At 35.4% G+C, this 17,448-nt stretch overlaps 1 protein-coding gene across 1 annotated transcript in view; it reads right to left on the minus strand.

The window, feature by feature from the left end:
- Positions 1–2,399: 2,399 nt before the first annotated feature.
- MBOAT2 (membrane bound glycerophospholipid O-acyltransferase 2) overlaps positions 2,400–17,448 on the minus strand; it is a gene marked incomplete at both ends in the record, with an annotated part of 88,092 nt that continues 73,043 nt past the window's right edge. The window contains 6 exons of the mRNA XM_082300439.1: positions 2,400–2,622; positions 3,141–3,292; positions 5,762–5,894; positions 10,624–10,688; positions 11,031–11,134; positions 13,311–13,503. Of these exons, the coding sequence (XP_082156565.1) occupies positions 2,400–2,622; positions 3,141–3,292; positions 5,762–5,894; positions 10,624–10,688; positions 11,031–11,134; positions 13,311–13,503 (870 nt within the window). The remainder of the gene's footprint in view (positions 2,623–3,140; positions 3,293–5,761; positions 5,895–10,623; positions 10,689–11,030; positions 11,135–13,310; positions 13,504–17,448) is intronic.

Raw genomic sequence — 17,448 nt, forward strand, 5'->3', positions numbered from 1 at the left:
CCTCTGAATTAATTCACACTGAAGTACCAGTCTGCACTACCCTAAACCTCCTTATTTTCTGGGAGCCCTGACAACTGTTTCCATATTTCATTAAGAAGAATTAGGAAGTCTCCACAGCACACATGGGCATGCATGCCAACACAGTAAAACAAGAGTACCAGAACATAAATAGGAAAACAGCACATTACACTGGCATCCAAAAGTGTTTGTTTGAATAGATTTGGAGACTGCACCAATAAGATGAATTTATATTCAAGAGTAACAAATGCTGAAAGAATCAACCATATTTCTACTTACCCACCCAGAAATGTGCAAATCTCATTTTTTCTTTTATGTAAATGTCCCTTCAAGTACAGAAAGCAAAAAAATGTCTTTCCTGATTCTGTATTTAACAAGGATGATCAAACAAACTAGCATGCCCTTACTTATTAGCAAGAAGAAAACCATAATGCGGTGTCAAAGAGGCACATGACAACCACAACCTCATGTAAGAGGAAGTCTACCTGGGCAATCAAAGGAAGGATTTAGAAGTCAGATTACTTTATCTTAAAGATAATACAGCTGGCACGGAAACAATGAACATCCCTGCTCATCTAAACAGACTCATCCACTCATTTCATATTCAGTTCCCCCTTTCTGAGTAGATTAATTAGAGCTAACCTACATATATGGGAAGTTATGTTCTCCTCCTGTAGTTTTATGCAAAGAGCCAAGGGCCAGACACAGAATTATGTCAGCAAGGAAACAACTCTGACCTAACTTAGGGTCTGGTTCTTTAGGGAGTTCTGTGATGATTTTTGCATGGCAATATCCCCAAAGCTGAGGACCATCATTGTACTTCTGGTAGTAAGAATACTCATTCAACTGGTGCTAAATATTTGATGAAAACTTAAAAGTTTCAAAATATTATGACAAGATTTCCTCAATCATTTGTTAGTTATTAATCTACCAGCTGCATTATTTTTCTCTGGTATTACTTTGTATCTGGTCTAAAATTAAAAATAAACCCCACATGGATAAACAGTTTGTGTTTACTTAAAAAAATTATACGAAAATACAGAATATATGCAATTAAAATATAGCCCTTTAACAGTAGTACTCTAGCACTGACCATCATCACAATAAATGGTCGGGAATAGATACAACCACTGCACTGTTTCCTTGACACACTGCCATAATTCAGACAGATATTCTGAAGGATTTTCTTTCATTATGTTACCCAGAAATATGACATGAAATTTGCATCTAAAATTCTAATTCAAAGAAAAAGCTTTTCCTCAAATTCACACACTTCTTTGGATAAAGGTTCATCAATTATCAAACATACAGAAATTGGTTATGATAGTCATTTCATGTTTGACTACCTATGTGCTGGAGCTTCAAGGTAATTTTGCTATTTTATACTGAAAGCATCATCAACTAACTGATGCCTGAAAATTCAAAATAACTTTAAGTATTAAAAATCACTTTTTGTAAAACAGTTCTATTCTAGAACAAGTATTTCTGGTATTTAAGGGCAAAACTGCACTTTCCTTGAAATCCCACTGCTTGCACATTGTCTTCTGTGCCTTGTGGCTGCCTTTCTCCCTCTGGCTGCAAAGCCCACTTGGCAGTGTTTTATTGGGTTTAGGTACTTTAAAGTAAAAGAAACCTACATTAGAACTAGCAATCCCTGGAAAAGGTAAATCTTGAGGTGTTTTTAATCCATTCAGAAGGGCCATTTTAATCCATTCAGAGTAATTATACTCTTTATCAAAGAAACCTAACTATAATTTGGCATCAATGTTTACAGTTCTGTGATGTACTCTAATAGTTTGAGATACTTTAAGAAAACCCTCCAAATACTGAGATGCTTATTGCAATTCCCTTTGAAAGATTCCAAAGTCTTCTAGTGACTTTGCATTTCCTACTTTACCTTCTTTATAGCACATAGTGTTATATATTTGAAACACTTTCCACATAAAATCAAACTTGAAATACCCACTTAGAAACAATATTTCAGTAAATAGAGGGTTTAAGGCAAGTCATTCAGTTGGAAAAATTAATTTCCATTTGTTAATCCTAGATTGACACAATTTTGTTCCACCCCATCAGTGCCTTGGGATACACAACGTACATTCAGCAAAGGGCACACATATGACCCTATGGACATACGTTGCAAGTCCTGAGTGCCCATTGAAATAATGGTAATATCTTCATATAAGGCGTGACCCACAGGGACATGGCATGGGAGGGGTTAATTTGTTTTGTTTCCAGTCTTGCTATTGTATGTGATTTTCCTAGGTAATGCATCCTTTTCTTACTAAATATCTTTGCAAACAAATACAAACCCCTTTAAAAGGTGCTAAAAATGGGTTTCTGAAAACATACAAAATATATTCATCATAATATTTCCTCAATCACTGTTTTAATGCTTGATATCTGCAGGTTATTTCTTGTTTCTGACTGAAACTATTATTTGTTGTGGAATAACTGTTCTTTTGCAAAAGACTTTCTCCTTCTAGTTTTCTGGACCACACGGGCTGGACATTTTCATGCTTTTTACTTCCTTTTTGAGTTCTTTTCAATGGAAATACCAACAACACCAAGATGCTGGCAATATGAAGACAGAAATAGCAGGAGCTAAAAAAACAAACAGAAAAAATATATCAATAAAATTCTGACACTCTTACAGAATACTTTGCATGCAAGATATGAAAACATTAATATTTCCTTTACAAAAAGTAAAATAAGGGGAAAATCAGAAATTAAGTCTTCCCTCACACTATTTAGTACTGTAACAAGGGGTAAAGTGAACAGAAGTCTGCTTTCAACTTTTTTCACAAGTTATTTCTGGGAAGTCAGTATCTAGCCTCGCTGTAAAATAGTTCAACGGCATACAGGAATGTCAAAGGTATTGTCTGCTTTTGGTTTTGGTTAGGTTTTTTCCCCTGCCTCCTGAAAAATAAGTCTGTTATGACAGGAAAATGTGAACACTCTTTCGTACACAAGACACACTATGTTTAAGCACTAGAACAGAAATACAGTTTGCTCAGCTACAAATCTATAATTATATCTCTAAAATAGCTTCAGAAATCATCTGCCACTGCAAGTACTTCTCTTGTAAGTTAAAGAAAAGGAAACAGGTAGAATGTGCTTACCTGTAAAAGGTGAAAGAGGGTTTTACAGAGAGCAGTACAAATGGCACGACTGTGTAACTTATTGCTGCTTGAGTTGCCATCCATGTTACAATATCATAACATAGTTTAACAGCAGGAGATTCAACAAAATAGTGTCTGATATTGTTTCTGATCTGAAAAATCAGGTAATACTACGTTAGCTGAGGAAGAAACCTTGAGAGCTCAGAGTTTGTTGCATTGGCACAAAAGTCACAGGATGAATTTAAATGCTACAGCTCACTCAAATATGTTTGAACTGTTCCAAATGTGCATCACCTTCAACAGGAATTGGCTCAAATTCCCTGCACTTCTTTCAGCATGGGAATTTAAGCATTTATCAATTTAAACAGAGTTTAAGTAAATTAATTCTACCCTAAATCCAATGCAAATTTGCACTGCTTGTCTGAATAAGGCAGACATTTTATTCTATCAAGCCATTCTATAAACATAGAGGTTTGGAGTAAGTGAAGGCCAGAATGCTTCTGATGAAAGCTTCTATATGGTAAGCCATTTTCATACACTTGTTAGTAAAATATATTTTAAGACAAGCAGGGTATAAATCAGAATATACAAAATATCCATTCTGATTACACATTTCAGGAGTCTTAACTTCTAGCAAGTGGAATTATTACAAAATGACTAAATTTTCTATGCTAAGTCTTCTTTTGTTCTAAAATTCTGCTCAAAAGAATGAATACCAAAAGTATTTAAGAAACCCAGATACAAAACCCACACAGGTTTGGGTTCAGTTTTATGTAAGTCTATAATTAAGACATCAGCAAATCTTTGCCTCTCCTTGCTTTGACAGAATTGTTATCATTGCTCACACTCTTAAGTGCTGACAAGCCAAGATGGGCTCAATTCAGCCTTTGACCCCAACGTGATATCACAGTTGCCACCTCCTGGTCACCTGCACTAAAGCAGTCCTCTCTGAAAAGTTGCACACCAGAGTAGACTGTTCAGCTTCCACAACCCTCAGTTTCTTTAGAACTCCTTGTTCCAAAGAACATATCCAAGGCTAGCTCCTGCTGATTTAATTCTTTACATTAAAAACCTTTTTTTACCCTTCTTTTTCTTCTTATTCTAATTGCCCTGTAGATACCACATTCCCACTCAGTCTTTGCTTAGTTAAGCTAAGTCAAACAAGTAATTCTAGCTACATGTCCTTCATTCTGCCATCTCACTCTAGTTTATTCTTATGGTCACATGCAAGGACTTGTTCCTGAGTTTAGTAGAACTCAGATGAAGCTTCACAAAAGTTCTTGTAATCTATATTTTAGGACTTGAAGAACAACTTTTAATATAAATCTATGACTGCCACTAGTAAACACCTGATTATGAAATGTGTAATGATTAAAGGCGGCAAAATAAATTGGATACATGCTTAGGCATAATACAACAAAGCATGAATCAGAGCTGCCAAGCTCTGCAGTTAAAGGCTAGTAGAGTTAAATAATAAATATGCTGAAGTACCTCTAACATATCTTAGTTAATATTAAGTACCCGTTGATACAGAAATTCAAAATTTTTTTTATAGCCTATTGATTGATACATATGAAACATTAATACAATGTCGTCTACTAGAGAGGCCCAGGATGAAGGGCAGTGAGCACTCCAATTTACTGGACTCATCTCACTAAGCAAACAACTTTTATCTGTGAACCATCCCCGAACCTTGGTTCCTGGCTGATAAATGTCAAAAGTTCCCTGTGATAGAGTCTGGAAGGAGAAGAAAGCTGTATCTGTTGTAAAGAAAGGAGTTCATTCTGTCAAACAAGGACTATAACCACATCTTCTGAAGAAAGAGAAGCATCTGTTTTATTGATGTAGTAACAACCTAAATCTGAAGTACCACCTTCCCCATGTTATTATAGAAACCATAGAGCAGTCTATTTAATTTCTCACTCTCCTGGTTCTTTCAACAAAAAAAGTGCTCTGTTAGGCTGCTCTGATCTGAGGTGTAATTTGTTCCTCTTTTCCACTGAGTGACTGATAAACCTGTCTCTGTTCTTACACAGCTTTCTAAGGCAGAACTGTGAGAGATTTCTTGGCAGATTTGCTGGTTCCATATGGTTCTGAATAGCAACTGCAAAAGCTTGTTAACGTAACTGCACTACTGGCTGGACAACTTGAAATAGTAATTGCACTAGAGATTTTTATGTGCCACTTGAGAGGGAACATTCTTTAGTTACCATCCTTACAATAGTACTGGACAGAAATTAGGAATGAGGCAGACTCTAGAAATATATAGCATTGACACCCGAATTTTAAGCTACTCATCATCACTGATTTTTTCCAAATTATTTTAGATTACATCAACCTGTTCAGCATGCCACAGTAACACACCATCAGTTAATACACAGGAAGAGCTTCCACAAAAGATATGCTACAAAGATGTTATAGGCTGTGTACAGTCTTGTTTGTTTCCACCAATCAAGCCCTCCTTTTAATTAATCATTCCCATTGCTCTCATAACTAAAAAAGTAAACACCACTATCAGACAGATTGTTTATAAACAGTAAAAGACATCTCTGGACTACAGAACATGATCAATTTGCTTTTACAAAACTTACTATTTAAGAAGATACTTGGTTGGTACTTACAGCTCGTGCTGCTAGTGTCATTAGTACTCCTGTTAAAAATGTTAAATAATATCCTGGATAAACCCCATGCCAGATGGCAGAAAGGATGAAGGTTTGGATCGTTGGGCTGAAGGTGGCTCGCTCATAGCACACTCTAGCAAGTCAAAAACAACTCAAGATAAGTAACACAAAGCAAATCACCCACAATCTTCTCAGCTATTATTTATACTTTTACCAGTTTCATCTGCAATACAAAAGCTTCAATGCAATTGCAGTTTTCTATTATTTAATAATGTTGTCACTATATTATGGCTTACAGAAAATGCTTAAATCTATTCACAGCTCCTGATTCCAGCCCTGAGTGCTAAACTGTGCTCAGTGCCATCACACACGGTCCTTATTCCTAATGAAGTGATACACAAGCATCCAAAAATGGGTGTTGCCATTAATAAGGGATCTTGAGCCATCCAAGAATGTGGAAAAGATCCATTGATCTTGGAAAACATCCAAGAATGTTGAAAAGCTGCACTGGAAGGCACAAACCACCCCCAGACTCTTGGGATGAGTCAGGTATGTTTTCCATAAAATAAGAGCAGCTCATAGGAGCAGGGGAAAACTAACAACCACCTTCGATTTTGAATAATAAAGAAACAACAGTTGAAAATGTGTCTGTGTGACAATTAGGTGAGCATGATGATGAAATTGTAATAAATACTCTAGTGCCAAGAGAGTATCAAATAAGGAGAATGATGAACTCTGTGTTATTTTAAAATTGAGATGCTGAATTACTAGACAAGGACCTATAGTAAGGAATTCTAGAAGGAAGAAGGGAAAAAGGAATCCAAGAAAGGTGGTTTCTAGAAGACAACATTATATGACACAATGACAAACCATCATGATGTGGAAGAATGATAGGAAACATGGTAAGGTCCTGATATGGCTTCATCAAGAGTTTTTTAATGATCTGAAAACTAAAAAGCAATAGAAAATATGGAAACAGATACAAACTAACAAAGCAAAAATAAACAGCACAAGCATGCATAGCAAATCTATGGCTAGCATACAAAAATGAATTTTAACTAAAAAGGCTATAGGCACCAATATGTAAAAAGGTTTTATAACCACATAGCAAGTAACAGAGAAAGAGAAGAGAATGCACATCTGTTATTCAAAGATGACAACCTAATGATACAGAGAGCCACAACATCCACTACTAATCTAACTACAGCAACTACCACATAAAGGAAAGCTTACTGAAAGCTACTGATGGCAGTGGATGTTGAAGAACAGAAGGTAAAAAGACAGGATGTGAATAGGGGCAGATTGAAAGAGTAATTTGCTAGTTTAGTCCAGTCAAATAGATGTGGTAAGTTTTATCTTATGAGGTCTTCAGTGGGATATGTACACAACCCCCTCCTCTTGCTAAAGGGCTTCACTCACAGTGGCCATTAATATGAGAACATGGGGCTGGTGTAATACTCAAAACTATCTGAGGACATTTGCCCAAAACAGATCACCTTAAAGAGGAAAGCAACATTGGCCAGGGATGAATAGTAAACAGAGACATTTTTTACAAAGAATCTGTCAGCCTCGGGTATAGCAAAGCATTAGGAAAATTTGCAATGAGTTGGGGAGACATCTTGGAGCAAAATACTTTTCATCAAAACCTGGTTTGACACTGCCAGAAGTCCGCCCACCAACACCATGACCTCTGCCTTTGCCAAAACAGAGCATCCCTGGTAGACACAGAGTAGCTGCATCCAGACAGGGGACTGTCAGTGCAGTGCATCATGCCAGGGAGCAGTGTCTCATCCCTGTTGGCTGCTGGCACATGGATTTGTGCCAGGCTTTTCTAGTGGGCATGTGAAATCAGCGGGTTCACACCAAGCTGGAGCACCCACATCTCCCACAGGCACTGCATGCAAGCAGGGTTTTGTATCCCACACATCCTTGGGAGAGGAGGCGCAGTTTGCATTAATTGTCTACGTACATGTGTGCTTTTTAAACTGCTTGGGATTAGTTACAGAAGAGTGTTTAAAAATGTTTATTACACCAGAGCACTAATCACATACAAAATGTTATGTGTTCTAGTACTGCTATTATTTCTAAATGTATATGACTGGTGGTTAATTACATCTCATTAATAAAGTGATACATGTCTTCAATCTTTATTTGATTTAAAGTACTGAAATTGTCCCCTGAAAAGCATTCAGCAGCAAACAAAACTCACTAAATTAACTAACCAAATTTCAGCTGTGTCAATGCAAGTGAGGAAAGATAAAGTACAAAAAACCAAATCATCAGACTTCAATTTCAAAGGATAAAAAGAAAACTTGAACACTTCCATAGATTTAGCAATAATAAATCATGTTCAAATGCTTCAAGGAAATATGGTCATCACAATAGGTTGAGAAAATCTATTCAAATACAGGTGGTTCCGGTTATCTTATCCATAATGCTCTGAAAGTGGGAAGATGCATCAACTGTTCAATAAGGTACTGTCTTTGGTCTGGTTCTATAATTTCTTTAGTAAGTTAGGTGGTAGACTGAGAACTATATTTTTCCACCTTGTCTTCCCTTCCTTTGTTGGTGGGGATGGATGAGATTGGCATTGTTTTCTTAGTAGAGAGCACTAGAATCCAAAATTATCTTGGCAGACTTGAAGGGTGTTCTGAAATCAACAAGATGAAGTCCAAAGCATAGAACATCTAATAAGAAAAGTGGAAGACACAAACCAGTACCATTCCTGTAACATTACTGAAAAAGTGTAGCCGAGTATGACTACGGATCAATAGTATGAAACACTGAGTATCAGCTAAGCATGAATCAACAGTAGATTGCTGCTGCAAAAAAATTACAGATGTAACATCCTTTCTAATACATCACAGTATTACCCAAAGAAAATAATGATAACGAATCCACTCCTATTAATCAACTCTGCTTCTAAAATGCCAGGGAAAGATTTTGAAGGTCTTAGCAAAAGTACTACATCCACTCTAAGAAGACAGAAGTTTGCGAAGATTTCAGAATTGAGCAACAAGAACCACAGAGGTTTTGCAAACATGACCAAAGACAAATGAGATTAGATGGTTTCTTTAGAAAAGAGAAAGAATAGGCTGAGGGGGAACATAGAGCTTTCCCAGTCAGGAAATGTTATAATGATACATTTTGTTGATATATGGTACTATGTAAGTATCTATTTTCACTTACATGCTTGTAACAATAATGCCTTTGAATTGCTGTATATTATTATCTACACTAAATATTTACTAAACCTCTTTGTGATCTGTAGGTCCATTAACTGTGTTTTTTACAAGTTTGTTTTTACACACAATCAGGGGTTAACTGATGGTTCAGTTTCTCTTTAGGGAGTATCCAAAAAGAACAGAACAAATGCTGATGTCTGGCATTTCATGTGAGATAAATGGCTAAAGTTTTAGGTACTTCTATAAATGGTAAAAAAGTGAGGTATTAAAAGTGGATGTTTAAAGTAATCCATGAGCAAATCCTCTATGCAAATTGTTGGAGCATTGCAACTAACCAAATGATTACTAAAAAAATATATATTCTCTACCACTATTTATGGAGCTCATATATAATCAATTAAAACGATCTTTTACTTGCAACAAAACTTTCACCAAACATCCACCTTTCCACACCCTTTCACTTTGACAGAATCAATTTAGACTATCCTCAAGGATTCTTCTACTATTGTTTTAAAAAATACTTTTTAAAGAAGACGCTTTTTCTTCATATCTTTCCATTGTCACCCTGAGCAATTGATTTGCATTTTTTTTTCTTTCAATTATCAACAGAAATACTGTGCCCCTTCACTAATAATTTTTGTTTAGAATCATTCAATTTAGGAGATTTGAAAGTCTGTTGAAATACAACCTTTTCCTATTATGTTTTAATACTGTTAAACCTCTGTTCTCTAACTAAATTAAAATAGCTAAATGACGTATTTGCTTTTTGAAGTGCTACGTTTTATTACCTGCAAATATACAATTTTTTGTTGACTGTCCTAGCAATAGATTCCATTGACTATTGAGCCAACCAGAATAATCACATAAAATTCAATTTCTTTTTTAAACTGAGTGAGCAAAATATTTAGGGATGAAATTATAACACACTATGAAGACATTTGATGGAAGAGACACCCTGTTGCCAGCTATCCTAGAATAAGGGGTAAAGTCCTCTAAGTGATCCCAAGATAGGGTCTCAGTTAAACTTGCACCTATGGATAGGAGATGAACTCAACAGTCGGACTGGAAGAAGGGAAACTACACCCATGCACTACTCAGGAACACTTCCACTTTCTCCTTACCACAAAGAAGCAGAATGATGTAGTTCACAGGGCACTGTACCTGTTCCCCAGGCAAGGAAAAGGAGTGCAGCTGAGAGGGATTAATTTGGAAATTTTGCTGACAGCACATTGTAGGGTTTGATGTCTGTCATGCACTCATAATGGAAGGAGTGCAGAAAGTTCTCTCACAGAACGTATGGAAGCTCCTGTATCACTCTGTGGCTAAAAATAATGCAGAGCTTTCAGAGGCTGAGATGTACATTTTGCCTGCTGCTCTCAGCAACATGCCCTGGTTGAATGCTAAGAGAGGGAAAAAAGAGACCTCTGCAGATTAACAGTTTTAGGTTCCCTATGGCCGGTGAAGAAAAACAGTTTCTATCCTAACTTGATAGTTTACACTGAGAGAGAAGTCCTAAACTCAGAGGCTTTAATTCAAGTATTACAAGAACAATGTCCCGTGCAGTTGCTAAGCAAGTGATGTTCTGTGGGGGTTAGCTTTAAATGCTATACCATCTTCAAAGAAATATTTATCTAAGAAACTTCAGTGGAGAAAAGCTTTCCTTTAAGAAATAAATACCTTTTGAGCCAAAGAGCTGTTTGGATATTCCAGTTATCAAGAAACATCTTGAAACTCGTGGAAAACTGTAAAGCAAAACAAACTTATTATTTCCATGATTGCAGTGTGTCACAATGTGTTTCAAATTTCTTGTGTATAAATTATAAATCCTCCCACCCAACTTTGTGATGAGTTGAATAAGTTATTTACTCTACTTATAACTGCAAAATATTTTGGAAGTCAACTGACAAGTAGAACATGTTCAAAACAGGCTATTGTCCACCCTATTCTAAAGGTGTGAACACATCCTTTCTGACTTAGAATATATTCACTATCTTAACAAATGAACACGTAGGAAAAGTTACTGAAATTAAGAGCAACTACCTACACAGGCATGTGGGGTTTTTTCAAAAGAGCCAGAAACAAACCTCTATTTGCTGAATTCTCAGATTTGATATTAGATCCCAACGTGTAACTCCATTTTTATCATAGCCTCTAAAACCAAACCCTGCTGCATTATTAATTGCATCTGCTGCAATGAGACAAAAAGAAACAAATTATTAACCGTCTGTATTACAAATGGTGCATCATGTAGTTTGTTCAAAACATTTATCACATTTTAAAGACTACATTTATTTTTTCTTTTAAATACTGAGGATGACTTGAACAAACAGAAAACAATCCAAGCAACACCAGCTTCCAATTCATAAACTTGTACAAAAGCGTAAGAATGAGAGGTAGCAGTAGCTACTTCACAGTACAGATGTTCGCTGTCTCCCATACCACCTACTTGGACTTGCTTGAGCAAGCAGACAGAAAAACAAACTCAATGAGATGCATCAAGACCACAAAACAGTGGCTGGTTGTAATGATTTGAGACAGCAGCTCAATGCTCAGATGCATGACTTTGGTCTTCATTATGCAGCAACAGTGATACTTAAAGCATAAAGATTAAATTGTGTGATTCCCTCCAAGCAGGTGCACATTCACAGCACCTCACACAGAGCAGCACAAACCTAACAGAAGAAAACAGTAATTTTTTACAATTTCCTCAGCTGTATTTTTCAAATTAGGATGGCCACGTACAAGGCAGTGAGGTGTTTTTGAATTTATAATATTTTTACTTCCTTGTGAAATTTTTTTTAAAACATCTTTGAAAGCGACAAAATTTGCTGCCTTACATCTGATGTCATTATGTCAACTTCAAACACTGGGCAATAATTTTATGCTCAATTAGAAACAGCTGGAGACACAAACTCCATAATGTTTTGCAAGCTAGAATACAAAGATGATAACTAGAGTTAGACTACAACTACAGTTAGTAATCATTTTATTAACTAGCATTTTAGTATTTAAGTAATTCATTTCATTAACACATTTTTTTAAAGTGCAAAGAACAGTAATGTACAACTCAAAGGTGTAACACTCAGTAAAACTTTTAAAGCCGCTCACATTCTGCTCCTACCAATGTAAGTTTAGATGAGACAAAGGGGAAAGAAGGCAAAAAAAAAGCTACCTAACAAACTAGAAGTACAGAGCTGGTATCGTTTATTTTCTTCAGTATTTTCCAAAGGAATGCTAGCTCTACACTGCTAGCAAGTGCAGAAGGAGGAATCCAACTGAAGTATTAAATGCAAAAAATAACCCAAATAAAATTATTCACTTTTCAGATAACTACTACTATTTACAGATGATGATATGGGTATGTAAGACCACAATATACAAAAGTATTTCTTTCCACAACAAGCCCCAGAATTACTATATCCAGACAAGCTGAAAGCATTTTATTCATTTACCAGGAATGAAACCAACAGCTGTAAATGAGTCATGCTGCTCTGCTACGCTAAAGCTTTCTTTATTGAATTGTTCCCACAGATTCTCTCTCAAAAGAATTATGAGGCAAATATGTAAAACTGGAGAGGAGGAGGAAGCTGATGAAATCTGTTGTGTGAACCACTTCCAAGATGTCAGCTTACTTAAATAAAGCATCTTCTTGCTGTGTCATTTTTTTACAAGTAACATGAGGGGAAATGCAAAATATTCTATAAACTATATAATCTATTCAAGTGTCTTAAATAAGTTACTAAGCACGTTGTCCCACCAGTCATTCAAACTTTTAGTAAACAAAGACTAAAACTGAAGCGTCAACCCATCAAATTCTGAAAATGCCACCTACTATTAACAGCAGTATCATGCCTCTGAATTCCAAAGTATTAATTTTCCTTCATGATTGAATAACATCAAGCAAATTACTGATAACTAACCACAGAAAGAGGTTAAAATTAACTTTGAAGATATGCCAAAAAGAAAGGTATCAAAATAAATTTTAAAAAAACCACAAACAAACAAAAAGAAGGATTTAACATCAGACCAGATTTACTACTAATTTTTTTTTAAGTTCATTGTTCACTGAAACACTATCACTCTCCAAAACTCCTTAGGTTTCACTCAGACTTGTAAAGGAGACTATGATCTCATTTGCAACACTCTCCCAACACTGTGCTTAAATTTCTGGTAGCTTTTGTTTCTCAAAAAGAGAGACACTATTCAATGTACTTAATACCTCGAAATACTTAAATACAACCAGGTTTTCCTAAGGCCTCAAGAGAGCACTGCCACTTGTTAATACACATTTAAGTGTGCACATCTCAGATGATTCTCAGTACATGCTCTTTCTGTTATTATTATATTTTAAAACATATACTTACCTAAAGTCCATGCAAAATAATACTTGGGTCTGGCAGCCATAAGAGACACATATAGGTAGAAAAACCGTACAGGCCATGATGCTGTAGCTCTGAAGTTATCATCAATGTTGTATTCCACAGGCAAAGTTTTTGTAATAGTCATGTGGAAGAGTAAGGACAGTCCACAGATCAAGAGTTTCTGTGCCACAGCTATCTGAAAATTTAAGATGGAGATTTTGTAAGGTTCATTTTTTTGTTTATCTTCTAGAAACAAAGGAAAGCTATAATCTTCCTTCCCTATAGAGATATAGATATATATATGTTAATTTTTTAGTAATATATACACTAGCAACTTTAAAATAGTTTTTAAGAAAAAATCTCTATTTTATAGATCCTCAAGGAATATTGTTATATTAATCAAGGTGTAAGCATCACTTCTCCTGGCCAACACAACAAATCCAGTCTGACTGCAACGAGCCAGAACACCTTTTGCAACTCAAATTTTTTTTCTTGTCAAATTACTGAAGCAATTGAACTGTTAAGACATCATAACACAAAACATATAATCTAGGACAAGATACTATTACTACTGCAGAGATCCAAAACAATGGCAAAGCTTCAGTTTCTTTTCAGGAATCTTTGCCATAGTGCAGGTGTTCAATTGCTGCCCAACTCAATACATCAATCATCTCTGTTGGATTATTACAGCATCTAAATTCTAAACCAATTAAAATACTGAAATGATTTATGAATTTCAGCCCAAATTTCAGTCAATCAGTTCTAGACAGACCTGTTTTCCCAAACAGAGTGATCAAGCTATAATGGGACAAATAATATGCTCACAGATATGTTAAAAGTGTGTTGTTCAGGTAGGACCTACTCAGATTTACTTAAAACTCAGCTTCGCTATAACCACCACACCGAAGAGTATGCATTTTTAGTAAAACATTTCTAAGGTTCTATTATAAAACAAACAGAGCAATAAATGCCTGACACTGACTGTTCTAAGTCACTAGTCTGATCCACATCCCAAGGGCAGACACCATGTTTTGTGAAAGTCCCCAGTAACATACTAAACCAAGCACCTACAAAAGAGAAGTTGGAGAGCTAATTCATTTAAATGCAATTTTCAGGTTTTTATTTTATGTAATCTCGATATTTAAACATTACAGTTTTAATTTACATTACAATTCTACAGATACTAAACTTGACAAGAAAACAATCAATCTACTTTTCTTTGAAGCATCAGAACAAAAATATAACCAGAATCTTTCTGTGTATGCTGCTTCCAGTACACTCGCCCAAAGTTTTAAGGATCACATCCTGTTTCACTGAGAATTCAGCTCCACATGTCTAGTTCCAAAATAAAGGGCAATTCTGTTCCACGATACAGAATGGAGCATTAAATAGCCAATTGAAAGCACACACTTTGGCAAGATACATGGTATCAAAGATTCACCCAGTTGCAGAGACATAAGAAGTGGTACAACCTGATAAAAAAAATAAGACTTGGAAAAGCTGTAAAACAGTGAGGGTATTTTTGGATATTGCATATATTTCACTTGGCTCATCTCAGAAGATATTTCAGAGAGGATCAGGAATCCCAGCTATTTAAAAGAAAATCAGCCAGATAATTCAGGAGGCAACTACCTACTAATGGTTAAAGCTGGTGTTTAATTATTTGTTTCTACTTGCTTTCTAATAAACTTCATGTTAATACTTTATTCTATTACAAGAGTTCAACCTGAAATGATCTCTCTCTTTGCTGCAGCAGAGGGAAAGCTCAGTTGGCTTAACACCTTCAGGATCTTATATAGAAATGAACGTTCACAAAATCAGTGACTACTAAAACTAACGAATCTTTAGTTCTTGTATGTAGTATCTGACAAACGCAAAAATTTGGTATTTGTAAATATCAGAAGGCATCACCCTGAAGTTCTGAAGACATTTGCAAGGATTTAATTTTAACGCCTAAGCCATAATTAGAAGTCATGCTCAATTTTGCATGAGAAATATAAGCATGAATACATAAAATAGGTGCTTTCTATCCGAAGATGATCACAAAGTCTCAAAAAAATGTTTTGGCCAGTTATAATATAATAAATAAATAATGTTATCTCTGTTTAAAGGCTTGCTTTGTGCCACTGTCTCTATTTACCAATTTTTCTGTTAGTAAACAGAAATCATTCATCTGCCTATTCAATGCCATATATGCTTTGTATTTCTCTTCTAATAATAATTAACTATATTAATAACTAAATTGACGAGGTGAAAACACCTCTTTTGAGGAAAAGCATCAAGGTTTCAACAAAATTCATTTTAAGAAAAAATAATGAACTCATACAAGACTCTGCCATAAAGTAAACTTTTTTATTTTAATTGCACTACTTCATTCAAGAATTGTAAATCCCAGCATGCTGATACCATTTACAGGGATCAGAATCAGGGATATTAGTATCCCTAGAAAACTGTGATGGAGATAAATCTCCCACCTCTACAAAGTCAGGGAGCTGTTGTTTCCAGACTGGTTTAAGCAGAGTTTCTGAAGGCCAAGCCAAACATAGGCTGCAATGAAAAGCAGAGTCCTGCCCTGCCTCCACTCCTTCACTGGAGGTTTGGCTTGTTCTCCCTTAGGCTGAGTCAGACTAGAGAAACAAAGCAGATGAAAACCTAGATTTTCGGCATTTTGTTTGGGGTGTGTTTGTTTGAAATTTTTTTGGTGGGAAAGTGTGGCGGTGTGTTGTTTGGTGGGTTTTGGTGGTGGTTTTTTGTTTGTTTTTTACAATAAAGTAGGTTCAGACTAGATCGAATTATCTGAATAAGACTACGACACTGTACACTGACAGCAACAAAATCATTGTTCAATTACCTATAGAAATGCATCTGGTAAAACATTCATTCACTTCCTATTACTTAATTAACCAGGTTATTAATAAAACCCTCTTTGCCAAGGCATAAATGGGCAATTACCAAATTGCAGAGTCACACAGGAGGGTAGGTCAGTTTTTACAAGGATGAAGTAACTTGAAGTTTAATTTCATTTATTCTCTAAAGTTTTCAACATAGCAAAATAACTGTTCTGTTAAGGAATTAAAAGACCATAAGATGCAGGATAAGTTTGACCTCAAAAGAAGCAGGATATACAAATTATTTTATAACAAAAAGGTAAAAAGACCTGGCTCATTTAGTTTTGATGAACTAGGCGTACCTGTATAAAAATATCAAATATGATCAACACCAGGAAGGGAAAAAGGTACTTAAGCTAGAAGACAATGCCAGGACAAAACTAAATGTGCATAAATTAGGTGGGAATATAATTAGGTTGAAATCTAGATATCTAATTGGAGAAAGGGGTTCAGGAGCAGCTTTCTAATTGAAGAAATAAGGGTAAAACACAGAGCTCAGAAATTTTAGAAATACATTACTGCATAAACACATATCATACATAAAAACAGATTAAAAAAGTAGGGAGGAATCTTCAAAAATTTTATTTGAATGAATTTGCTCTTAGGTTGATAAAGAATCAGTACATAATACGTAATATTGGACTGTATTAAAGCACATTATTCTGGGGAGGCTGGTACCTCAGATAAAAATTATAGAGAATTAAGCAAGAACATTATAACCTGTAGGAAGATTCTGCATAATAAGCAAGAAAGCAGGTATCTGCTGACAGGAATCTTGTACTTTAAGGGTAGCCATAATAAAAAGAAACTTACAAAGACAGATATTAATTTCTGAGAGTTGACACCACTTTGAGCACCAACAAATGATAGCTTGCAAAAAGGCACAATAGGAGGGATATAAGAAGTAAGTTTTAATATGGTGACTCGATTCATTTAACATGCAATGAACACAGCAAAAGTACTAAACCAAGTTAACATCATGCAGTCAACACACAGTAGAAAGGAGGAGGCTGGCATGAACTACTTTGGCTATGTAATTATATTTAACAAGAAATGAAACTTACTGTAACTCAGCTCAAGGATTATTTTATTTATGACATTAACATTTGCTGATCCCCACTACAATTCAATTTTTTTGAGTTACCTAAAAATTTATTCTTCTTGAAATAATAAAAAATTTAAAGTATTCATATAAAGTTAATGGTATTTAAACATTCTTCTAGAACAAGACAATATTTTAATTGATGCAGCAA

Source organism: Coloeus monedula, assembly GCF_965178545.1.
Source record: "Coloeus monedula genome assembly, chromosome: 2".
In the NCBI taxonomy this organism is placed as follows: Eukaryota; Metazoa; Chordata; class Aves; order Passeriformes; family Corvidae; genus Coloeus; species Coloeus monedula.